Below are 25503 nucleotides of genomic sequence, written 5' to 3' on the forward strand. Positions count from 1 at the left end.
GTCCTCCTCGGCCCGGCCCCCGGCCCTCGCCGTCCCTCCGCGCTGATTCTCTCTTTCTCTCTCTCTCTCTTTTTAAAGTGTGACTGAAACAAAACAAAGCCAAAGGGACGCTGGATCTATCATTGGTTGATTTTTCTCCTTTTTTTTTTATGATCAAAAACAACCCCCCACCCGAGCAAACAAACACACACAAAAGCAGAAAGAAAGGGTCTTGCTCAGCAGCAGCATGGATGTCTTGGCTAGTTATAGTATATTCCAGGAACTCCAGCTTGTCCACGACACCGGCTACTTCTCAGCTTTGCCATCCTTGGAGGAAAACTGGCAGCAGGTGAATCATTTAAATTACTCCTGTAAATCTCTTAAGCGCAGACAGTCGATGCATTGGGGCTGCATTTCTGACTGTATTTTATTTTTGTTCTTTAATTCGGGGTTGGGTTTTTTGGTGGTTCTTCTTTTTCCGCGTGGGTAGACCTTTAAATCTCTGTATTTTTTGCCATGACAAACTGTGCAGTCCATTCAAATCTGTCTGCCTTCAGTCCTTTCTGAGCACGCCCGGCAGCACCTGAGATCCGGTGGCATTCTTTAGGCTTTTGTTTTTATGATGATGACTATTTTTATTTTATTTTTGAGCTTAGATTTTTTTTTTGTTGTTGTTCTTTTAAGCAAGGCTGATCACTTCCAGCCAGTGCTGACAACTGGCAGCTGGTGGAAACGGAATAGATCATTCTTATTTTCAGGTAATTAGTATATGTCAATAAAAATTGTAGCTTAAATCAGAGATTGGGAGTGGGCAGGTGTGTAGATGCACTAGCAAAAGCTTTTAGGCTAAATTCTATAACTAGGGAGGTGACTTATTTTTCATTCTTTTCTTTTTTTTTAGAAGGTGGGGAGAAACACACATTTCTTGCTGTATCTTAAAACAATGACGCCTTAGGCTGGTTCCAGTAAACCAGTGTGTTTTGAGGCACCGTAGGGTTAATATGCAGACAGAATTAGGATACTTTAAAGGTGGAAATCAAGTATTACGAGTGCATTAAAACGATGACTGGTGGCTTAAATAAATAAGACCAAGGAGAAGAGTAGGTTACAGAGGAAAGAGTTGTATAGAATGAACTATGAGCCCAAATGCATAGATCTATAAATAGTTATCAGCTGAGATACTGAGGGAAAAGGAAAGACAGGATTCCTTGTTACGGCAGGACATTGTGAGACAGTCCTGTTTCTTGATGTGGTTTTCTGGCAGAGATGATATGCCAGGTGAAATTCTGGAAACCAGTGTCTCTTTAAAAGAAAAAAAAAATCCACTGGTGGGTAGGAATAGTGGAGTGTGGCTGGGATGACATGTGGTGCTAATGCAGCGCACGGACCAGTGGCACTATTGGTATAAGAATAACGAGCCGCTGGTTTTCATCTTGCCAGCATTCACCTTAGCGTAAGGGTAGCGTGTGTTAGGTCTCCAGAAAGTAACAGTTTGGGATGTTCATTTAATTTTTCCTTAGAAGTGTGTGTGGGGAGAAATGTGGACGGTAGGGCTTCAGGGGAGCACTCAGGCTGTAGCATTGTCATCCAGCTGGACCAGGGCTGGATCTTTAAAGGTTTACCCTAGTAAAATTGTTTTGGCTTCAGCTTTGTGTGTGTATGTGCACACACACGAGATGTTTAATGACAGCTACAGTGTGAACACATTCAGGATTTAATTTGCAAAATGACCGATCCAACTTTGCTTTATCCTCCGAGGGGGAGGGGATGCTTTTTGTTATTAATATTCAGCTCGCACATCTGTGATGGTCACATCTGCTTTCCTTTTGTATTTTTAACATGCTAATTAAACTGAAGAGGTTAATATAATTTCATTAAAAAAATTAATTTCATGGCATCGTTGTTGGATCGGTTGCATATTCAGTTGCATATTAGTAACAGTCCAGACAGTCCAAAGCGAGATAATCTGTTGACATAGCCAGCATGCTTTAGGCAGTACTGTGTGTGATACTCTGTCTCCTGCTGCCGCCTTTTATGCATGGAAGAGCAGCAGTTTGTTTTATACGGTACAATGTACCTACCCAAGCCCACTGTTACTATTGCGAAATTTAAACTCTCACTCTCCTGGTTAAACCCCACTGATTCTCCACATAGGTTTGAAAAGAGAAGTTGAAAATAATTTATTACATTTTCCCTTATTTCCCCTCAAATCCTCCAACCAGTGCCTGATGTTTCATAATACATCCTGTATTTACAGTTTGTTTTCATTCCCCTGTTGCTGCCTGGACTCTCCTTGCAAACAATGGGGAGCAAAACTGATGTATCAGTGGTGGGAGCAGCTGAAGCTGGCTGTACAGAGCATGCTGTCATGCAGGCTTGGCAGACCCACTAACACAGAGACCCCGATTTCATTCTTCTGAATCACTTGCAAATGTAGCCAGGTCTTGGGGATTTATTTATTTTAGGCAAACCATAGCAACTTTGGGACAAGGGATGTGTGTGCATGGGTGTGTGTTTCTAAAGGTATCCTTTAAAACTGTCAGGCTGCAGTCGAGACCCCAGGGAAGAGAGCTGACAGGGCAGTGACTGATCCCTGCGGGAAGCATCAGGATTGGGAAGCAGCAGCTTTAATTTTGAGTGAAAACACTTGAATGGGTCTTGCCTCCGCTCCCATGAAGAGCTCTGGTGCCATACCCAAGCTTCACAGAGGCTCCAGAGCAGTGCTTCTCCCAGCAGCAAAGCAGCGCCCTGGGAGATTACTTCAGTCTCTTAAAAGGGGGGAAGTAGTTGTGTGGGTCAAGAGCAGGCTTCCTTATCACGTTGTGAGCTCCAGTGTTTTTGTGATTAGCAGCTACTAGTGCTTGATGTGGAGAGGTTAGTCTGTGCCGGTTCCTGCTCCTAGAAATGGTGTCTACTGTGATACCATAAAAGATGCACTTGCCCCACTGAAAATCAGAGCATGCCTTGGGGTGAAAGTGTTGATGCAGTCCTGTCTTCCTTTTCTCCTGAGTGTGGACCACACTTTTGTAGCCGCTGGCTGAGGACTACACAGCTGGGGCAGTTGCTCGTATTTCCGATTGTGAAACACCCATCGCTCACGGAGGGCACTGACAGCACAGGCAGGTTGCTAGATGCTTGCATGCAGTCAGCTGATCTCTCCCTTTTTTCCTTCCCACTGCAAGAGAAATGTGAGCAAGTTTGGTATCTGTGCTTTTGACAATTAGCATTGGAGTTGAATGAGAGCAACCCAGCAATATGTACAAAACAAACAGATTTTGTGTAGGAAGAGATTGTCATCTCTTGCGTAGGTTTCTTTTTTAGGAGGAAAAAATACAAACAAAAAACCCCTCACTCCGCCCTGGACATAGTTTACATTGTAAAAGTGGAAATAACTGAAGTGGAAGCTGGAACAGAATCCATGATGTGTTTCACGTTATTTTAAAACACTTGTTGGGAAGGGAGGTCTTAGTTTTTAGGCAGCAAAAGCTTAGCTTTACTATATCAGCTTTGGGTGTACTCCTTCAGGCAAAACACTTTTGAGATCAGGAGGGTTTTTTCTTGGAGTGGGGAGATCAGGATCTAATGAGTCATTCATAGCACAGCTTCATCAGGAGGGAGAACTTTGTTTAGTCTTTGTTTAGCTTTTCCAGCAGCGTTGAGCCGCCACAGCACTGAGAGAGATTAAAGGAAGAGGTGGGCTCTGTGCATTGGAAAATGAGGCATTCGCTGTACGTCACCTGGCTGGTATCTCAGCATCTGTGTGTTTCTGCCTGGCGCTTGATCCTGACTCTGATTGAACCGTCCTAGTTGCTCTCTGTCCCTGTGAGCTGACTCTGCAGTTCAGGACCCAGGGTGGGGGGGAGATTTCAGCACCTGCGTGGCTGCTGCGGTGCAGCGGGAGGACCTCTGGCCACATATGCCGTTGCTTGAGGGTAGCTGTCTGATGTGGCATCCATGAGATTGGAACCAGACTGCTGGGAGAGACAGCATGAGGCCGAAGGGCGCCTCGTTACTCTGCAGAGGAAGGAAGTGGGTAGGAGGCTGTTTTTGAGGGAGGCAACTGTGCAGAGTGTAGCCCATGCAGCTGCACGTGGTCCCACTCTCAGTGTGCCAGGTTGCAAAGAGGAGGAGAGCAGGACTGAGCATTGGGAAGGGACGGACATGGGGCTTCAGTCTGTTCTTCCTGTTGGGCCTTCACAATGTCATTTGGGGGGTCATTAAAAGATCAGTGTGCAGAAAGCATCTTTTGTAGTCAGATGTGTCTCTTCCTAGGGGTAACATTTCAAACCACCCCTATTATCCTTCTCCATAGGCCCCTTGGAGGGCTCTGGGCTCACTGTCCTTGTGTGGAGAAGGGGTCTGATCAGGAGACGTTTTGGGGCTCTCTTCATATTCTGTGTGGGCCATAGGGCAGCCTCTAGCATGGCAATTCCTGTAATGTCAGAGCACAGGAGCACAAAGAGCACGTAGATGCACAGGGTCACCAAGTGTATAGCTGATGCAGGTGTATAAAATCAGCAGGACTTAAGTGCCAAACCCTGGCTTATTCTAAAAGAGCCAGCCTTTCCCACGTGTGTCATTGGGCAGAACAGGTCTAATTGGCTGGCAGAAGTGGAAATAGTGTTTTATCGTTTGCCTGATAAGCATTGCCCGATAACATTTCCTCTTGCCTTGGCTGACCCGGTTGCTCTCAGCTGCAGCAAACAATGATGCTTCCAAGGGAGATGCATGTTTCCTGTAAAGCACAGGATCAAGGAAGCCTTTGTTTCGCTCTTGACTATGTTGCAGAGCCTTCTTTGCATATTTTTAATCAAGTCTTCCAGTCTCAGTTTCCCCCTTTCTGAAGTGACTGACAACAACGATGCTAAGGCATGGTCTTTGCAGGGCTGGGAGGCTGAGTTTTGACCCGTTCTGGCAAAGTGCTTTGAGATCCCTGTGTTGTGTGAGAGCAGAGTATCCCGAGGTGACTAATCTAGCAGAACTCTTACATCTTAATGCTGACTTCTATTTGGCAGACAGGGTCATTTTCAGGCCTATAGGAAAAATTTCCACTGTTACGGGAAAGGAATAAATCACACTGGAGAACATTCCTGCCTCCCCATCATCTCCATTGTTCTAGTTTAATGGCATAGTTGGCCACTACATAAACTAAGCCATCTCTTTTAATATTGCTATTTCATCTTGGTTCCAGTCACAGTGTAACACATTTCTTAAGTGCTTATAGTACATCATGCCTCTTGAGAATAACTTGCAGAAATGGTTGACTTCCAAGAACAGCCACATGTGTAATGCAGTGTATTTCAGACTCTGAGCACCGGTCCATTTATACTTGCAGGCTCTCTGCTTGCTCCATGTGCTGAAAGCATGCTCCTATCACCTTACAGAAAGAGATGGAGAAAGAGAGGAAAGACAAACTTGAAACTGTGGTCTCTATTGTTTCATGATTCCTTAATTACAGAATCTGTTGTTTTAAGTGATTATTTCTTTGTATTATGAAAGTGTAGAGCCCCACAATCCACATTACAGTTCTTAAATAGCTGATTATGTGTGTGACTTATGTCAAGTGATTTTGAAATGGGGTAAACACCTTTAAGCAATGCACAATCATGATGTGGGTACTCAACTAGAAAATATTTTTTCTTATTTGTTTGGGATGCTTTAACCTCCCTTCCCTAAGCCCACATGTTTCTGCATGTCCTATTGAATAGGCAATGCATAGATTAGAGTGGGCTACATAAAAATCATGATATATAGCTAGTCTGCAATGTGATACTTCCATGTGGAAATGGCAGAAGGTCTTCAGTTCCATGCAGTAATTTCACACTTAAGCTCTCCAGGGTGGAGGCAAATGGTATCTTCTGGATATTGTCGTATTTTTTGAGGCCTTGACAAATGACTCTCCACTGAGAAACATCCAGTGTGTTGCTTCTCCATTCTGCACTGTGAAACATGTTATAGGGAAGTGAGAAGGAAGCTGCTTCTCTTTGACTCTGTAGCTGCATATGAACAACGTTGATTGCAATTGTCCTTATAAAACAAAGGGATTTTGCTCACGGGCTGAGCAGCATTGGTGTTCAGTACATTAAGCAATGGGGTAATAGTACACCTCATCTCCTATCAAGTTTGTCACATTCTGCAGAGGGGAAGAAAAATTGTAAGGTTTTGATCACCATGCTCAAAACCTCATAAAAAGTTATTCACAGGTATTGTAATTGGTGGCAGTTTTCCTTTTTGATGGTAAACCTGAATTCTGGAGAGTTAATAAAGGTGTTTTCAAGAATGGTGCTGAGTCCCTCTTACTTTCCTTTCTGTTTCCCTGGACTCTCAGGTGCCTCCTGCCCATTCCCTTACGTATTCATCTACAATTCCCCCACCACTTCCAAACTCCCAGCAGCACTCAGGAGCTGGGAGTGCCATTTTTGTGGTGTCTTTCAGGCTCAAGTTGCAGGAATCACCCACCTGAATTGCTCAATTTCTTCTCCCCACAGGTCCTCTTTGTACTACGGGTGCTTCTGCCTTGGTCCACATGAATCTGAACCCTGAACTGCAGGGTTCAGCTGATTCTGTAGTAAACAATCAAAACAAACCTGCCAGGGAAAGAACCTCCCCACCTCCCAAATTTTCCTGGGTAGAGAACAGGTTTGGAGTACAGCTGTTACACACAGGTATATCCTGGCTTGATGCTGTTGTATTTGAGACCGTCCCAGTTTTCTTCCTTTGGCTTCAGTCTTGATAGGTGCTACATGTGTTTTGATTGTCTGAGTTTGGTACTCTCTTGGCTGTGTCTCCTTCCCAGCATTGCCACTTTGAGTTAAAAAATCATGTGCCTGGTTCCCAAGACACTGACATTGTCTTTAAAGTCACAGACTCTTATTTTTTAATTTGATGTTCTTTTTACTTTCCCTGCTTCGGAGCCACTGAAGATTTGTTTTATTGTCTTTTATTCTCAAAAATAAAAAAGCTGGGATTTCCAACAGTTACTTGATTCCAGCAGCATTAAGAAAATGCCACTACTGTGGCATTTTGAGAGCTGGCAGTACAGAGGTAGGTGTGTATGTCAGAAAAAGCTCAGGTATTGCTGTGTTCACCAGGCTGGATTTGCCATCCCTGCTCTGGCAGCAGCTGGAGAGGAAGGCTGCCTGGCTGTTCAGGTTGTTAGGCTGCCTGTGAGAGCAGAGTTCATGTCTCATTTCCCTTCTTAGAAGAAATTGTTTCAGCTTTTATGCTCAAAGATAGTTCGACATCTTGGATTTCATCAGGACACCAAACCTTTGCTTCTCAGTTCTTAAGTTACAAGATTGGTTGGCAGCTCTTCCGTTCTCATCGGGCTGCAGCGAGGATTAATATTACGAGTTTGCAATGCTTGGGTACAGCGGCTGGGGCAGGAGAGGGTTCTACTAGGATATGGGGAGATGGGCAGCCAGCCCCTCTGAAGCTGCCAGCCCAAATCCTGCCGTGCCAGCCGGCAGGTGCTGAAAGTGCAGGACAGCTCCTGTGCAGGGAGTGTCGGTGGGGTGCGGCATTGCCTCTCCGAAAAAATGAAAATAAGGATCTGAAAGGTAAGATTAAATCCCCCTTCCCAGAGGTCTGTGTTGTCTTTGAGACAACCTGTGCATAGCACTAATTTGACCCCTTCTCTAGGTTTTTAAAAGGTGTTGGAGTTGGGTATAGGAAGCTCGGGCAGGAAGGCATGGATTTTTTTTTGTTTAAAAGGTTTAATATATCGGCTCTGATATATTAAGCTGCTCTGATGCTCTTAATCTTTTTAAAGCAGGTACCCATCCTCTCCCTGTTCTTATACGTGAAGAATCCTTTCCAATCCAGAGCATTTCCACTCAGTGCAACTGTGTATTCATTATATGTGTTATTGTTCGGAGAACTATTAAGATGCATGTGGTATGCTTTACAATGTACGCTAAAAAGTCTGAGTCATTTACACACAGACTGTGTATTAATGCTTGCTGAAGGTCCAGCAGGCGTATTCATTTCAGTGTCATAACAGTTTTGAACGTGGTGTTTATAGACCATGTCTCACATGTCCTAATCCTGTCGGTTATTTCCCAGCATTGTGGACCCAAGTACAAAGCTGGGGTTTAAATCATACGTGGGGGTCAACAGCTCCTACTCCGCAAGGGAGAGAGAAGTAGGCAATGACACAGGCGAGCTTGGGAGGCAGTGTGATTGATTGATGGGGAGGGATGCGAAGGAGAAGGACACTGGCTTGCGAGAGGCTCTTCTGAGACATTCCAATTAGTGTCCTGATTTACAAATCCTGCCCTTAAACCTGCAGCCTCCCAAGGTCAGTTTTAAAGTGACACTGGCATAGGGTTGACGTTTGACCATGATGGACCTTTGTAAACCAACACATTCTGACACAAACTGCAATCAATGGAAGTATCTCCATCCATGTAATTAAAAAAGCCCTGGAAGCAGGGTTTGTGTTTTTTGGACGGGATCATCTTGCCCACCTGCTGCCTTTGCAGTTCTCGCGCTGCAGCATTCTTCCCGTGCAACTGAAATGAAGTGACTGGAAATCAAAGTGCAAATGACTATTTGTTTGGAGTGTGCGGTGAGGAAAAATGCATGCGGCATGACAAGTAAATTAGATTTTAAAAATGCTTTCACTACTAATAGGCTACTATGCTATTAGGCATTTGGTTTTAATCCTGACTCTTGAGTGGGCAAAGTTCATTTTCAAGCATAAGGGAAGTTCTTGGGTTTGTAAACATTTGCAATTTCTGCTGACTTGTCTTCACTCCAGCCCAGGAGGGGAATCAGCATTGCGCTGAATTGCTTTGTGCTGGTGGGGGTGAAGTAGAGGACTGTCTTTAATCGCTTGCCTTTATTCTCCACCAGGGCTGGATGGAAAACAAAGGTTCCAGCGAGAAAAGGCCACGGTGAAAAATGTTCAGTGGGTGTAAGAGTAGAAGGGGTGAGAGGTGCTCCTGTCTGCTTGCTTTTTACACCCAAAATGGACATTGGCCACATCACAGCACTTAGGTGTGAAGTTAGAGACCCAGATTTGAGTCGCTGCTTTGCTTGATTCAGGTCTGCCCTTCCAGCTTACATCTTGGATGTGTGAAATTTCAGTGGATGACGTGGTGGCTCCAAACCCAATAAATTCCAATAAAACACTTTAGATTGGACAAAAATGTAAATTTTTTGGAGAATGTTTGGTAGAAATGTTTCAAACAGTTTTACTTCCTAGAAGTTTTCCTGAGGGCCTGGCCCTGTTTTTGGTGTGAGAGACTTGGTTTGGCTAACATCTTCGTCTTTGTTGTCAATTTTAGCCTTCCGTTTCAGGGCTTGTGCCCCTAAAACTCGATTAATTTTTCCCAGCTATTAGCAATTTGGCTAGTAAAAGGTATCCAGACTCTCTGTATCCTGTGACTCTCTTGCATCTTTTGAGAACTGCAGCCACAACCCTACGTGATGCCTAGGCAATGTCTGGTTACTTCTGGTCTCTAACCTGGGGGCTGCTCTCCCTCCCTCTGGGCGAGGGTCTGGCAAGGCGTGTTGATGCACAAGATGCACAAGAGTGATGCAGTCACACGTTTTCCTCAGCTCCTCGCAACTGCTTGTCACTCTTCTCTCTCCTCTGCTCAGCTGCTGCCGGTGAGGTGCTGTGCCGGTTTGTTGGTGAGGAATCAGTGCACTCACCCTCCCTTGGCACCTCTGGCTTACCGCTGGGTCTGAGGTGCCCCACATCCCAGGGTGCAGGGCGAGGTGAGCAGCTCAGGGGCTTTGTTGTTTTCCTGTGGCTGCACAGCGGTTTGAAGGGTGCCAGCTCTGCAGAGCTTGCTGCCTGCTTCGAGCTGGTGAAAAGTACTAAATAATCTTGGTTTGGGGTTTGGTTTTTTCTCTTCTTTCTTTTGGCCTCCCCTGTCAGCCTAGAAAATTTATGCTGCTTTGAAGAAAACATTCCACTCATCTGCAAGCTACTACAGCTGCCGTGTGAGTAATAAAGTATGGAAAGGAGGAAGGGAGAAGGGAGAAGAAAGATGGGAGCTGGTGTTTCATATGGAAAGCATCAACCCCGAAGTGGCTTTGTTTCCAACATGTGGACAGTGGAGAGGCTGCGTTTGCTGCTCAATGGAAAGTCTGTGCGGGTGAAAAGAAACCTCCCTCGTTAGTGACTAGATCAGATAGGGAGGGACTTCAATGTCTCTTGCTTTTATTTTTAAATTTGTCCACATTTTAAAATAATCTAAATAATAAGGGAGAAGCAAAGGGCACTGGACTGACTTAATTTGAGAATACAGCCAGTTTGGGCAAAATAGCTCTTTTCTGTCTCCATCTGATGCTGCCATCCCAGTTCACTCTGGTGGTGTCACAGCCCTCCCCCAGCTGTTCATGGGTTGTGCCAGCACCTCAGAGTGGTTGTGAACATATGAAGGTTGCTGTACATCAGGTTCTTAGCAAGGTGCATGCTCCTTCTGTTTGTTTTTGGTTTCTGATCATTCAGGATAGTAAAGTCATGTTTGTCGGCTTTCCTGCACAATCAAGGAAACCAGGAGCTTGGTTTTGGTGCTGAGAAAGGTGGTTCTGATGTAGCCAGAAGCCTCTGAGAGTTGGGGCTTTAAGAGACATGTGGGGGTTGCAGTCAAATAGTGAGAGTAAGGGGTGTTTCTGTCTGATCGACCAGAGGAAGGAAGCACTTACAGTTTCGGAGGTCTCCAGTATCTTGGAAGAAGAGGCAGACTGCTGTAAGTGCTGACGTGACCCAGTGAAAGAGCTTGTAAGGTGCTTCTCTTGCAGTTTTGAGAATTTCAGGGTAAGTGGATGTCACCTGGGGTAGTTTCCTACTGTCTACTGCAGGAAAACAGCGTAGACTTCTCTTACTGGAGCATTCCTTAGCTCTCCTGTGTTTTTAAAGTGAAAAGAAAGACTGTTGTATACAACGTTTGAAAACGGAAGGGCGTGGTTTAATCTGTGATTTTTTTTCTAGAGGGAATGAGTCTTTTGGTGTTTGACTGTACAGTTAAGGTCAGGAGGAGCTTTGCTGTTTCTTCCATTGATTACAGGATGAAACCTTCCAGACACAGGCTGAAACCTCTGCCTCCAGTGCTTCCCTGGATGAAGATGTTTGCTTGAATCAGTGCCTCAGGAGCTGGGGTGATTTGGGGGTTAAAGAAGGTAATGTGGGAGCCTTGCTCTGCTCAGTTCGCATGCCACCAGGACAGCCTGGTCCCATGGCACCACACTGTACTTCTGAGTTGGCTGCAAAGCTCATGCTCTCTCTTCAGGGAGCCCTGATTTTCTGCTCGCTCAAGATAGTTTTGTGTTTTCTGAGAGTGACTCCTGTATTAATCTTTCTTGGATGCTGGCAAATGAGTTTCAGGGTGCCCAGTTTAAATACTCTTTACTGAGTGTGCCTAGCTTGTCTTGGGCTTTCTGAGCTTTGGTAGTTTGTTTAAAATGTGAATGAGCCCCAGTTGTTTGAGGGAGAACAGAATGCCAGTGCAGAGTTACCTTCTGGTGTGAAGGACTTGGTGAACGGGTGACTTCCCAGCATAGTTTCTCAGTGCTGAGAATAATACTGGTAGGTGCACAGAGCCCTACAAAGGCTGCATTGGGATTTCTTCTTCCGACATGAGAAATTCATGTTACATTTCTTTGAAGAACACATTTGAGGGAGAGCAAGGGAAGCAAGGCATGGGTGGTTTCTTACTCCCAAATACCTCTAGTGCATGTGACTTATAGAAAATGCTGAATACTCATATTCCAAGTCTTTAGTGCCTGTCGAGCTGGACACTGAGTGGATGCCCTAGGTTGAAGACTCCTCCTCACTGGGACTGTCTCACATGGATTGTCTTCATGCAGTGAGAGCTATACCAGCTGCAAGTCCTTGTAATTCAGTCAGTGTTTTGTTTGAGCAAGCTGCATCTCTGGTCGGATGTTGTTGCAGTGTGGTGTAAGATGGGAATTTCTTTCTCCTTTCCATTTCTTTATGTTTAAGTGGAAAAGGTCGAGGAAACCTTTGACATTCAGTTCTGAATGCTTTTTCTCTTTGTAAATGGGAAGAATAGTACCCACATCACGTTGGGGATTTCAGATCAGTCAGTGAGTCAGATCCTGGGCTGATGCAAACTGATATAGATCTGCCAAAGTCACAGTAGCGATATATGGATTTACACTGGCTCAGTGTCCATGAAGTCACTTGACACCTTGCAGGAGAATGGTCTATACAAATCCCAGGTCTTGTCAGGATGTGGAATAAATATCAGGATGTGGGCAGAAAACAGCACACCCATTTTAATGATTTGATTAAAACAATATTGCTGCTCTATGACTCTCATAAACGTATTTCCACGGGTGTTGGGGGGAGGAGATGTTCTCAAGTGCTATAATGAGGGAGTACATTTTTTAAAATGTTGCACAATAGGCCACTAAGTTGTGCTCTAGCTATATTGGCTTATTTCTGTTTTATAGTGAGCGTGGCCTTAGGCATCCTATAAATACCATTTCTCCCCCACCTTCAGCTAATAAATAATGGAAACTATACCGGAAAGAAATTTTCTTTCCATGAAAGAGGAGGAGGTCCTGAGCTGCCCTCTGTAAAACAAAGGATGTAGCATGATTTGTTTTCTTTGGTTTTTCAAGTGAAGAAAATGTGGGGGTGGGAGGAAAAGAAGATGTTTCTAAGTGCTAAATGTGCTCTCCCCAACACTGCACGGTAGGATGATGTCTGGTGTGGGCATTGCTTCCCCCAGGACAGTAATACCCATCTGTGAAATGAAGACAGATGAGAGAGGATTCTGAACAGTCTCAGTGCATGGGAAGAAAGAAGGATCCCATACTGATTTACCCTCGGGCTTTCATATCCAGCAGTAGAAACCAACCTGAAAGTGGGTGTGAATGAGCGTCTAAAGGAGCCCTTTGTGTAATTCAGTGGGCTGTGTTGTCCAGGGGTCAGACTAAATTATCAGAATGGCCCTTTTTGACCTTAAAATCTGCTTCTGTAAGTCAGTCCGCTTCAAGACCTTTTTGCTCTGTTTTAATGATGTCAAAAAGCTTTAGTGTAAATGTGAGTCATGAAAGGTCCCTGCATGTGCCTGTAAGGGTGGCCAGACACATTTCACTTCCAGAATCCATCACACACATACTGTGTGTCTGGTTGGAAATGTGTCTCGCAGGAGAGACCAGGTTTGTGGAGGTGGGGGCATCCTCCTGCGCTGACTAGAATCAAAAGTGAGTCCATGTCATGTCATGTCATGTCATGTCATGTCATGTCATGTCATGTCATGTCGAGTGTGTGAGGCCACATTCTGACTGTAGCTTGGCCTCTAAGGTTAGAGAAGGGTCAGGGAAGACCTTGTGTTCAGCAAGGGGGTCTTAACTGGCTAATTTTGAACACAAATGGAGGTTCAAGAGCAGGGTGCACATGATGAAAAGGCATTTTCGGTCACTGCCTTCATGCAGCAACAATAAACTGTGCATATAAGCAGATCTGGTCCAGAAACAAATAAGCTCGGAAATTAGCACTGTTAGATCATGAAATTCTTCTGCCCAGGTGCCATTTCTTATTGTATGCCTTGGTGGTGCTTTCCAGTCTCATTTGAAATCCACCTAGCATGAGGCCCTGCTTTCCTTGGAAACATATGCTAAAACCTAATTTAGGAGAGGAATATCTAACAGGCTGTTCAGTCTCCTACCCGAGTCTAATTCCTCCCCCTCCCATATTCTCTCTCTTCTCCATGAGGAAGTCCATTGCTTTGTTTGGGTTCACCCTGTTCATAGCTGCACAGCCTGTGACGCTTTTTCCCATCTTTATCTATATTAACTCTTTCAAGGATTTTTATCTAAATGTGAAATAAACCCCCTGCTCATTGACTGGAGATTATAACACTGACTGTGGAACAGACGTGATAAATAGTAATAAATGTGCGTGTCCCTTTCAGTTTTGTCATACTTTCCATCTCTGTGTTCCTTCCAATTTTCCTGTATATCAGATGCTAAGAATGTGTCCTCAAAGCTATATTGGTCTTCTCTGTGTCTTATCTGTTCTAGGTCTCTTTTCAGTCTTACTGGATCTCTGCTTTGTATTGAGATGCATGTTATGTTGCTGTTTTTTCCAGAAACGCATTCATTTACCTTCTTCCAAATTCAATCTCAAGGATTTAATTCCTGCGCCTGTGTGGTTTTCTTTATATACTGCCTCTCTTGGCTGGCATCACAAAAAAATTTAGCATTTCCTCCTTAAACTCTTTTCCCTGCTTTTCTTCACAATGAAAGCTTTTTATCAGTTTCCTTAGTTTTCCGATTTGTTTTTATTAAGCATGTTTTTATAGTGAGGTCTGCGATCCATCAAAGTAACCGGAAACAAAGAAATTGATGCCAAGTTTTTGTTTGTTTGTTTAAAGAAACAGATCAGACTTTAACCGGGATGAATTCAAATTGGTGCTGCTGACTTGACTTGATGATAGCTGGTTCTGACTGCCAGCTATTGACAGTGAGTCGTGGAAGATCTCAGCATTTTGAAGAGCCTAAAACCACAAATATAGCCATGGGGTTGAAAATCACGTGGTGGTATTAGTATCAGGAAGAGCAAGGTCACTGTGAGTTACTGCCCTTTGTTTGGGAAACAGTATCTATGTGCTGGTGAGTTAGTTAGCTGAAGACCACTAGTTTTGTGGTTGATGGATGTGAGGTGGGTGTTTAACCTGGATCATGGTTAAAGGGTAAAGGCCCCTTGAATTTTGGTGCCCACTCAGCACACCTCTGCCTTTCTCTTCAGCAAAGGGATCTGCTCCGACGCAGGCAGGGAGCAGGCCTGCCTGAAACGCTGCAGGGTCAGTGGCAGGGTCCCACCACTGTCCCTCTGGAGGGTCCTTCCCTCTGCCACCACCCACCAGGGTGGGTGGCTGTGGTGGCCTTAAGCAGGGTGGCTCCCTGCCACCCCGGCCCTGCAACCTTAAAGGAGGATTTGCCAAAGCCGCTAGCATAAGGCAAAAGAGCCTGCCTGAGCCAGGGGGAGTGTTAGCTGCTCTGGACTGCAAGGCGCTCTTCGGTTCGCTTGGCGGGTCACCCCGGGCTCTGGGCCTTCCTGCTGTGTTTGTCCACTGTGCTGCTTTTAACTGTCTCTGCTCATTTGAGTCAGCTTGGGCTGCTCGCATGGCAAAGAGATATTTTCCTGGTGTTTCAGAAGATGGGTGATTCCCTTTCCTTCCTGTGCAGAAGGAAAGCTGCTCGCCCCATACAGGGTCTGCCGGGGTTACAACAAAATAGTGGGGCCTTGCCAAATAGCAATGAGGTGCACAGCTGGCTGCGGGGGTCTGCTAGTTTTTGCTTGGTTCTGCCTCTGTGAAAACTTCTCACAGGAACTGTCATCTTTCTCCCCTTTATTCAGCAAGCTCTTAAACTGTGGGTGTCCGTGAGGGGTTTTTGTGTGGAACATGAGGACTGTAAAGAAACAGGTCCTTAACAGTGTGCTGTTGTTAATGATCCTGCAGACCAGCATGTAAAAAGCCAAATGTTTTAACAGAAATTAAGGAGTGAAAACAAAGAAAGCACCTGCTACAATGAGGCACCACATGGCACCATCCGTATGACTTGATGGTGTGATTGCACTGGTCTGCATCCTGGGTGTATTCTTCCATCTAATGACTTCCTAGAACAGTTGAAAACAGGGGTATGCAGAAAATCCACTGTCCGTCCAGACGTTAATCAGTACAAAAGTTGAAGTTCAGAAATAAAATATGAATGAGAAAATTGTGGGAAAGCAGTACTCTCTGTGCCTACCTCTATTTCAGTACTGGGGACCGTGCCGACAAATTTGTGCAGTCTGGAGCAGCAAATCCCTCAGCAGTACCCTGATAAGTCAGAGGACCTGACACCTACAGTCTTGGAAGCAAAACTTGCAAGTTGCCTTTTTGAGGCTCAAATTTTCCAAGAGCAATGACAGAGCTGTTTCAGCAGAGAAAAATACATACCCTTTCATCCAAGACCCAGAGGTCTGGAGCATTCAGATGTCTGATTTGATGGTTGGGCTTTGAACAGACAGGATGCTTCACAGCCATTGCCCTTACAGAGCAGGGAAGCTGTAGTGTGCCCATTTTACAGGCTGGGAAATTGGGACGCCCAAGTGCTAAGTTGTTGGAGAGACGAACTCAAGAGCAGAGTTTGAAAAGGATACCAGCTCCCTGATCTCCATTTTAATTAAATTCTTTCTGCAATTGTCTTCCCTGGCAGTTTAACTGGTGGAATGTGGTCTAGCAGAGGAATTTTTGGCTGCAAACTTGACAGGAATATTTTTCTGGGCCAGATCCTTGCTTAGTGTAAATTAAGATGACTCCACTAGCTACAATCACAGCGCTAGCGATTTACTCCTTCCTCTGAGAATCTGGCCCTGGTTTGCAGACAGTGGGCAGTGTCATATAATTTGTTCTTTTTAATTTTAGTCTGTCTAGACACTTTTGCAGCACCCCTTTCTGGGAGGACTTTGTGCCAGCAGCTCTGGAGCAGCACCACACTATGCTGGTGAAAAACACTTCGCAAACGCAGTGTGGAGGTGGCCTGGTGTGCTCAAACTCAGCATTTCACCTCCCTGGTGCAGGGTTTGGCTTTGATAGTCTCGGTGTTTTTTGGTGGAGAGGTGGCAGAGGGGATTCATGGCAGGATTTCTTCTCTGTGGAGGGGGAGTGAGTCTGTCATTTTCCCCATTTTTGACGATGTGTTGTCCCAGCTGAGTGCTGGAGAAAGATGGCTGGTGCCAATGCAGCGTTTCTGTGGTAGTTTTTTTTTCCAGCAATGGATGACACACTTCTCTTTGTGGGTAAGAAGGTCTTTCTCCTGGTTTTAAAGGCCATTTGCTGGTCTTGTGTTTATTATTACAGTCAGTCCTTCCTCCCATACCGTCCGTATTTACCACTCAGCCTGTAGCTTCTCTGCTATGTTTTCTCCCACACTGAGTCACCTGGTACAGGGGTGGTACCTCTCTAGTCTTCAAACTCATCACGAGGCACACACAGGACATAGTTCTTACAAAATCCTCAGATTTGCTGGCCATGGTTAAGCAGGTGATTAGTTAGGACTGTTTTCTTCCCCTTCTATTCTCTTGCCAATTCTCGAGTTACTCATCAGGATTGTCCGTAACTGTTTGTCAAGAGCCAAACACAGAAAGGCCATGTCTCTGGCTGGAGCTCAGGAGCGGCAGCGATATATACCCTTTTACTACCATTACTTCTGCTTGAATCCAAATGCACTTAACCCCTAATCCTCATAATCATTTTACAAAACTTGCTAATCATAAAGTGCTACCTTCTGTTGTTAGCCACCTACATTTTATGTGTGTGTACCTAGCCCCCAAAAGGAAGGGTCTTCATGGCTGCAGAAAAAAGACTGAAGATAGGGATCCTAAAGTCGTTAAAAACAAAATTTCTTTTTGAGAAAAACATAAAGCACGCACTATTTCTGGGATTCCACCTGAGCTTGATCCATACTAACGAAACAGAGCTCTCCCAAAAAAGCAGCTCGCGTGGAAGTGGGTAAGAGATTCTTTGTGCAATCTTAATGATTTTGAGAGAGACGTTTCCCCTGTGAATTGCTGTAGGAGTTTGCACTCCTTCCCCCATGCTCAGCAGAGGCAAGAACATATGACTATCCTCATGTAAGGTAGCACAGTGTTAATAATGCTGCTGTATTGATCAAATTGGGCTGCTTTGTCACCAGGGACATCTGGGAGGATTTATTCTGACTCCTAAGGCTGTGCCTCCTAAAATGCATTTTCCAGTCCTTTCACTAGGCGAAGGGTGTGTTGTGCTTTTTGTCTTAGCCTGCAGGAGCAGCGCTTTCAAAAGATTTCATGGTATCCCACCATCCGCTGCCTCTATCATTTCTGTTTTCAGGGCTCCCACCTCACTCCCACTCAGAGCTGGACGAGTCTCAAGTTCAAAAATGCGTTGCGGCAAGATCCAGTTGTTTGCCCTTGGAGAGCGCCTGGAGGAGCAGCCGCTGGCTGCTGGAATGTGGATAAACACAGGGTGACGGGAACAGGAGAGGCTTCCTCTTTGCTTAGAAAGTGAGCAAAACATCGGTAAGAAAGCAGCGTAGAAGGAAAAACATGTGCAGGGTGGTTTTGTCCCCCCCTGCCCAGGCTGATATTCATGACCTCATTAAAAAGATCAGTCTGCTTCAGAGACTGCACGTGGTCATTTTTAAGTGTAGGGAGAAACCAAATGTGGCTTTTATTTTTCCATCTGATAAATTGCCAGTTGCAGGTTTTACTTACAGAACACTCTGAGTAGTCTGAGAAGAACACGATCACCTTGATATTATATTTATGAGTAAAAACGGTATGAGGCAAAGAAAGCTCTTAGCTCGCATGCAAAGAAGACTTTTAATGCAGTTTTTGCTTCCAGGAATGCACCATTATTCGTGGTGGGGAAGGGACACATTAGCAGGCTTGACAGGAGGACTGATATGCCTAGGTGCACTCAGGGGCTTGCAGGGGCAATTTGACATCATGCTTCTTTCACAGGTGTCGTGAGCTCGGTACTCGGTAGTGATGGGATGTCTGCAGAGTGGGGAACAGTTAGAGACATTTGAAATGGAGGAAAACCCCTGAACCTTGCTCTGGTGATGGTGGGAGCACCTCTGGGATGCTCTGAGCAGAGCCCACGTGTTCAGAAGTGCTGCGATGTATTCTGCAGGGGCTCACGGTGGCAACCGAGTCAAGAGTCATGCCTGGAAAATTGTGTCCTGAATGCATAGGCTGCCAATAGTGCCAGCTATAGCTAAAGCAGCATGGTTTGAGTGCATTGCTCTCCCTTTCGGAGTCCCAGTTCCTGGACAGCTGGGTCTGAAGCAGATCCCTCCAGCAGCCCCAGCCACCACAAGGCTTTTTGGCTCTTGCTTCAGCTCTGATATCATGCAACCACTTGGGAAGTGCAACTGCTTGGGAAGCGCAACTGCTTGGGAAGCGGAGCCGGCTGGAGGCGAAGCAGCAAAGTGCTCCCAGGAATGTTCCCTGCAAAGCAGACTGTGGTCTTTGCACGACTCCTCCTCTCCCAGCATAAAGGTTACCTTTGTATGTTCATAACCAAAATAAAATTGCAGCTCCTGAAAGCTATAATTTGTACTTGGGGGAACATAATGTTTGCGTTTAGCTATTGCAGGGATTGTACCAAAGCACATTGACAGAGGTCTGGAAGTGTTTGGGATGACGATAGCAGGCAACAGACTGCCTTTGGGGGCTACTAAAAACAGCTTTATTTAAGCAGTATCGATAAACAAAATGCCAGGGAGGATTCGTTGTACCGTGAGGAAGAGGACCCCACTCCTGCAGCGGGAGAGGCTGTCCTTCCTCAGTTCCTGCTCTTCCCCTTCCCACAAACCGAGCCAAGAGAGCCTGGCCGCAGTCTTCCAAGCCGTGACATTGGAGACTTCCATCCCATCTCAGAAAGACAATAGAGGGAAGGAGTGGTATACAGCCAACCCACAAAGGCAGGCTTATCTCGGGAGATGCTATATAGGCTTAAATAGATGTGGAAAAGGGAAATTGGGGAAAATAGGACACTTAAGGTAAACTAACTACATTTTTTAAATGTCTGAGTTGGAAATATGCCAGATAACATGTCCACTGTTGGGATTATAATGAATACAATATGTTTCCTCTTTTCCTTGTTGGTAAGTGGATTTTGTTTATTTCCTTTCTGGTGGTGAGGGACTGCCATTCCCTGCAGTGCATGTTTGGTAGTGAGCTGGAGCTGGCTATGGCGGTTTAATGGGTAAGGCTGCAGTCCTGTGAACGTGACATCTTCCAATTCCTGGCACCATCATTTGGGCCTTTTTTCCTCAGGGAAAGTTGCAGTGTCAAGTTTAATTCGGTTTACTCAAAGAGGATACTTAGGGATAGGGCTGGAAAGCCAAAGGCCTCACAGAGAACCTCTCAGCAACGCAGGTGCAGGCAGATGGGATGCTAAAAGCCTTGCCAGCAGAGAGATGCCTTCATCTGGTATCATCTCTGCAATATGGTGCTGAGTGTTGTGTTAGGTGATGTACCTGGAATTAATTTGGGAACCCTCCCAATTAATTTTAGAGGGAAAGGTGCCAACATAAACTTGAGGCAGGGTCTAGCAGTTTTGCACAGTATTCTCCAATACGTTTCCAGGAATACTTTTCCAGGAGAGACAGAAGGTTTAAGAGAGAGCATGAAAAGGGACACTGACTTGCCTTGACTGCGAGGCTCCTGCCCAAGTAAAGAGTGTTGCTGAGGAGATGCAGTGTGAAGAAACAAGGGAAGGAGAGGGTGCTCTTAGGGAAGAGGCTGAAAAGAAGGGCCTCTCTGAGGTCCTGGAGTCAGACAGGTTTCTGAGCAGGGCTCAAACAGGTCCCATCCCATCCTCCACCTTCAGGAAGAGCAGAGCTTATCCTGGCCTCTGTTTCTGCTGATGCTCCATCACAGCGCCCAACCTCTGCTTTTCACCAGCCTGCTTAGAGTAACAAAGTACCACTCTTCGGGCCTTTCTGCATTGTAGTCTCTGCAGACCTGGGAGTCTGCAGGTATCCGTACAGGGCATTTCTATGAAGGCATATCATGATGGCTTATCATACAGTTAGCTCCTCTAACAAAAGAGAGTCTTGTACACAGAAACATCTTGAATTAACCATGGTGGCTGCTTGGATGCTGGGAAGTCGTTGTATCTTCAGGAATACCAAGACACTGCATTCCTTCTAGGCTATTTTCTGGCTGCTCTGCTATTAATAACTTTGTCCTGAAATAGCACTTTCATATTGCAGCATGTTAAAATCCATAACAACTGGGTGGGTGTCCACAGTCAACAGACCGAAGAAAGTGAGCCAGCGCGAGAGCCATGGTTGTGTAAATTGGCTCACAGAGGTGTGCTGACTCTGAGCAGCTGGTGATCTGACCTGCTGAGCTTTCTCAAGTCAATAAATGGCAGGGCTCTTAATGGGATCGCTCTGTTTCCCATGCCGTGCTGCAGCCGGTAGCCGTACAGCCTGCTGGAAACCATGCTGACATGAGACTGATCTTGTGATCCTTTCATGAGGAGTGAGCAGTGCCTCATCCAGTTCTGACAGCGCACCTTAAATTGCTAATGATATCCACAAAAGGCCCTGCCAGATCTCCTTTTTGTTTGATCTAATGCATTCTGGGGATGCAGGTCTCCTCAGATGCCTGTGGGCAGCTCCGTGGGTTGCGGCTGAGCGGCTGGGCCAATACTGGCATGTGCTTTACCAATGTGCTTTAGCAAATTGCTTTTAAAGAGGACCGTGCTGCTTTTATCAGGGTGCGTGGCAGCCCAAGTGCACCGCCTGTGAGATTTGAGGCTGATCAAAATCCCTGGCGGCTAGAGTTTTGGAACAAGTGCCTTGGCAGAGCAGTGTAGAAAAGAAAAGCAATGGAAAAACACCCTTGGCTGTAAGGGAGCATCCTTTGGAGGGCACCTGGCTTTTGAGTGAGAGGCAAATTTATCTGCAGTGGGACCTTCAAACGTGAAGACTGTTGTTTCTCTGCATAGATGATGAAAACTTTGGCCTAGAAGTGGCAGAAACTAGTTTATGAATACCTCCATATAGACTGCCCAAATTAAAAAAAAAAAAAAAGGGAAAAAAAAAACAAATCCAAGTATCAGGGTGTCTGAAGTTGGTGTTGTTTTTAAATTCTTCCCATTTTTCCAGTTGGGTTACATTGTTCCTAATAAACTAGACAAGATTTGTAAAATAAAATAACCATCTCTAGCCGTCAAAGAACATGTCAAATTCTGCTTCACGTAAGCCACAGAGTTAAATGGCGCTAATCAAGAGCAGAATTTCATGGAGTTTTGAGTGTTGGCAAGGTCCTCAGCTGATGTAAACAGGAACCATGAAATCAGGCTGCTCTGTGCTGATTTACCCCAGCTGAGAATCCGTTGTGCTTCCCATTGCTTTGTTTCTAGTCAGAGTTTTTTTTCTCAGTGCAATGCTGAAACTCAAGTCTGCTGTTTTCTCTTTTCCTTGCCCAGACTGGCATATTTATCATGGTAGCACATGCATCTTCTTGCTCTTGTAAGATAACAAATTGCCCAAATGATTAAAAAAAAAAAATCAGAGAAAAAAGCAGCAAATTGCTTTTTGTAAATGTGCTTGGACAGTAGCTGTGCTCATGTTAAAGTTCAAACTTTAGTGAAACAGCCCACTGCTCCCTGCGTGGCTGGAGGCAGGCTTTGGTCCTATATGTTTATTATCGTTTAGAAATGGTATAAATGCTCTTTTATTCTTTTTTGTTCTGACCTTATTCTACAACACATTCCCCTCCTTCCTCCTGCTTCCTGTTTCCCAGATAGGTCCCCACCTCTTCCTCTCCACAGCCAAAAATAATACAAAAGGGAACATACAAAAGGTTTTTTGAGCCATGAGATGTGATAATGAATGGGCATCATGTATAGGGTAGATACAGTAGTCCCAGTGCAAAAGTGTTGAATACGCAAGGTCTAGATGAGGAATCGCACATTTTTGGGTTAGGAATTCAGTGTTATGCATCCTCTTGTTTAATATGTTTTTAGGTCAGAGCAGAAGAGATGACTCGCAACCCAGGACTTTTATGAAATGTAGCATATATCAAGTGTATTGATCACATCTCTTCTCCAGGTTTGATTTAATGAGCTAATTGTGAAGAATTGTGCTTACGAATATGCTGTTGCCTGAGAGTGTGAGAACACAACTGGTGTATACGTTTGTGTCATCTGCTGAGGAGGAAATATTAAGCTATCTCTGGATGTTAATGAAACATCTCCAAAGAGTACATTTTTTCATTCATGATCCTATCCAGAGTAATTACAAGGAATCCAATTCTGCTGTGTAACCCCACTGCAATACTTTGTAAGGATGAATCTTAATTGAGGATCGAGACCTAAAATATTGCTCTGCTTTGTACGTTCCACAGCTGTCAGCATTTGCTCTTGCATATCCATTTCCTGTGAGAAGTTTACCACACTCTGGGGCATGCTTTGAACCTGATCCTTTGATTTCAGTGGGAGCTAGGAGTGGCAATTCAAGGAGCTAATTGTGCCTTTTTGCTATTTATAATGCTAAATTAAAGCTGCTTCCAAACTGGACGGCAACAGGTTAAATACACACTTGAAGAAGTTTGGGGAAGAGTTTGCAGTGAGGGCCACTAGCCAGCTCACTCAAAGCCATCCAAGGTTGTTATATAAATAAATGATCTCCTCAGAAAGGTTTTGAAACACACTTATGTTACATATATATCATTTCTCAAATGGTCATTGTATGGCTACTTGCCGTCTGGATTGCATGGCAGCATGCAGGGCATGTGCTGGCGTACAAGCACACGTGGGTTTTATCATATTTTGACACTAGCACAATGGGCTGCCTGCACTTTTGAATTCTTGATTTGGCTATCCTTAATCCTTTGCTGACATTGATGCTATTTTTTGTTGTTGTGACTGGTCGCAGATATTTTTTCTATCTTTATTAAACAGGCAAAAAACAACAAAAGCCCTCCAAAGCCCTGGTTCAGTGTTTGCAGATTTCTTTCATCCTTTTTTTTTATCTAGATGCCTATCAAATTCAGCCACGCTTAGCTGCAGTCCTTTGTTCAATATCTCACAACCAGTGCACTGAAATTCTCTATGCTTAGAGCCCAAACACCACAGATTTTTAGTGAACAACTTTGGCTTGTCCATTTAAAAGAATGTTAGATAAGATATATTTCATTATCGCTAAGTTTGGGAACAAATCTTGATTTTGAATCCTTGGTTAGAGTTATAGGTTCAGACTTTTTTTCTGTTTGAGACATTTGTTTTACCATGCATTTCTGCTGGTGAAAACTGCTAATTTATGGCAAAATTGGTTTTGATCCTTTAAGCTTTAAAGGCTGATCAAAGTCTTTGATAACCCTGGTTACATCGTGCCCCAGAGCAACAGGAAAATGGCTTGTGTTTATATGAAGGTAGTGATTCTGTCCTTAAGTAAATTTGCAGAACTTTTTACATCAAAATGTGTCTTTGCTGAATGTGGTTGAGGCTTCTGATTTCAGCATCTTTTATGCTCTGAAGAAAAATGCTGTGGAGAACATCCAGGGAGAAAGCCGTCCGGGTCGTGGTAGGAGAGTGTTCACTGAGAGTGCTGTTGTGCATGAATAACAGTAAATGAGCTAGTTTGGCTAAATACATTTCCTTAAAGGTTCATTCTTTGGGCTGAGACCAAGGGGGAAAATGGGCCCAGGCCATTATTATATTGAAGAAATTTGCAAAGAGAGGCTTGAGTCCTGTGTAGCGTAGTCAAGAGTTAATAGACTTGTCCATTGCAGACTCTGGTGGCTGGTGAGACCCATTCTGCCGGTGTTAGAGATGACTAGCCTGATGGCTCAGGCATATGGTGAAGTTACCACAGGAAAACAAGTCTTTGCGTATCAAATGATCTTTGCTGACTATGTGTATGCCTGCTTTTTGCTCTTGGCAAAAGCCTGTTTGTTGAGTGTACAGTTAACTTGATTTGCCTCATATATACGAGGGATTGAGAACATGCATGCAGATATTTACCACGAGTTAGCTGTCATTAAGTGTCTTATTGTTGTACCTGAAAAGTGGTTTTAGCTGTCTTTTTTTTCAATGAACTATATAACACGTAGGCGAGATGTGCTGGCACATAACTAGGAGTTTTGTCTTAAATCCTTTGCAATAGAAATTATTTGCTATTGCCTGAAACTTTTTCTTACTATTAATTCATTTCAGACTGCAGTTTTCCCATTTTCCCAAGTGTATTTTGCAAAACTACTTATTCTAATACTAAAATTCTGTTTATTTTATGCTGTCCCAAATGTTAAGCTTCTGATGTGCTACAGCTTTTTGACAACTAGCAACTGCCCAGTAGAGGTTGCCAAGAGGAAAAGCTGGAGGTTTTGGCAGCTGGGTGGGAACAGATGACAATCTTGGAATAGATGGGCAAGAGTATTGGGTTTTGTTGTTGTTCAGGAAGTAATGAAGGCTTTTGGCAGTGGGAAGAAGATGCATCTTTCAAACCTTGTTTTAGGACAAAAATAGCATGGCATTCCAGGGAAGGCAGGTGAGTTCTGAATTTCTTATGCCTCTTAACTTCAGGGCTGCCCCACAACATCCAGTTCAGTATCTGCCTCTGGCATCAGCAATGCAAGTGCCACTGTAGCTCAAAGCTTTTGCTGTTCTGCTGAAGAATGAAATATTGACACCAGGCATTGGACCTGGTGCCGATGTTTGCTCTGAGCTTGAGTGAACTGCGGTGGCTCTGACCTTAGAATTATTGTTTTGGGTTGCCTTCAGGTTGAGGATGCTTTCTCTTCCTTTGCAGTCTTGAGACTTTCACAATTATTTAAAGTTAGAGATGAGGCCCCTTTTTTATGTGCCAGGGGAAAGCAATGGGGCCATGATGGAGGTTGGAATTTGACCTTCACTATTGCATGTATAATTCTGCTTTGCTCGTACAAATTATGCTGCAAAGAGAATCCTTTCAAGTATCGTAAACAGAGCTGGTATATCAGACCTGCTTGTCAACCACATTTGACATTTTCATTCTCTGTCACAGCCT

General features: G+C 44.6%; 1 protein-coding gene across 1 annotated transcript in view; it reads left to right on the top strand.

The window, feature by feature from the left end:
• The first annotated feature begins 171 nt into the window (after window positions 1–171).
• KLF7 (Kruppel-like factor 7 (ubiquitous)) overlaps window positions 172–25503 on the top strand; it is a 56696-nt gene continuing 31364 nt past the window's right edge. The window contains exon 1 of the mRNA XM_009332014.1: window positions 172–328. Coding sequence (XP_009330289.1) covers window positions 227–328 — 102 coding nt within the window. The 5' untranslated portion in view covers window positions 172–226. The remainder of the gene's footprint in view (window positions 329–25503) is intronic.

This window comes from Pygoscelis adeliae, unplaced genomic scaffold (assembly GCF_000699105.1).
Source record: "Pygoscelis adeliae isolate BGI_AS28 unplaced genomic scaffold, ASM69910v1 Scaffold160, whole genome shotgun sequence".
In the NCBI taxonomy this organism is placed as follows: domain Eukaryota; kingdom Metazoa; phylum Chordata; class Aves; order Sphenisciformes; family Spheniscidae; genus Pygoscelis; species Pygoscelis adeliae.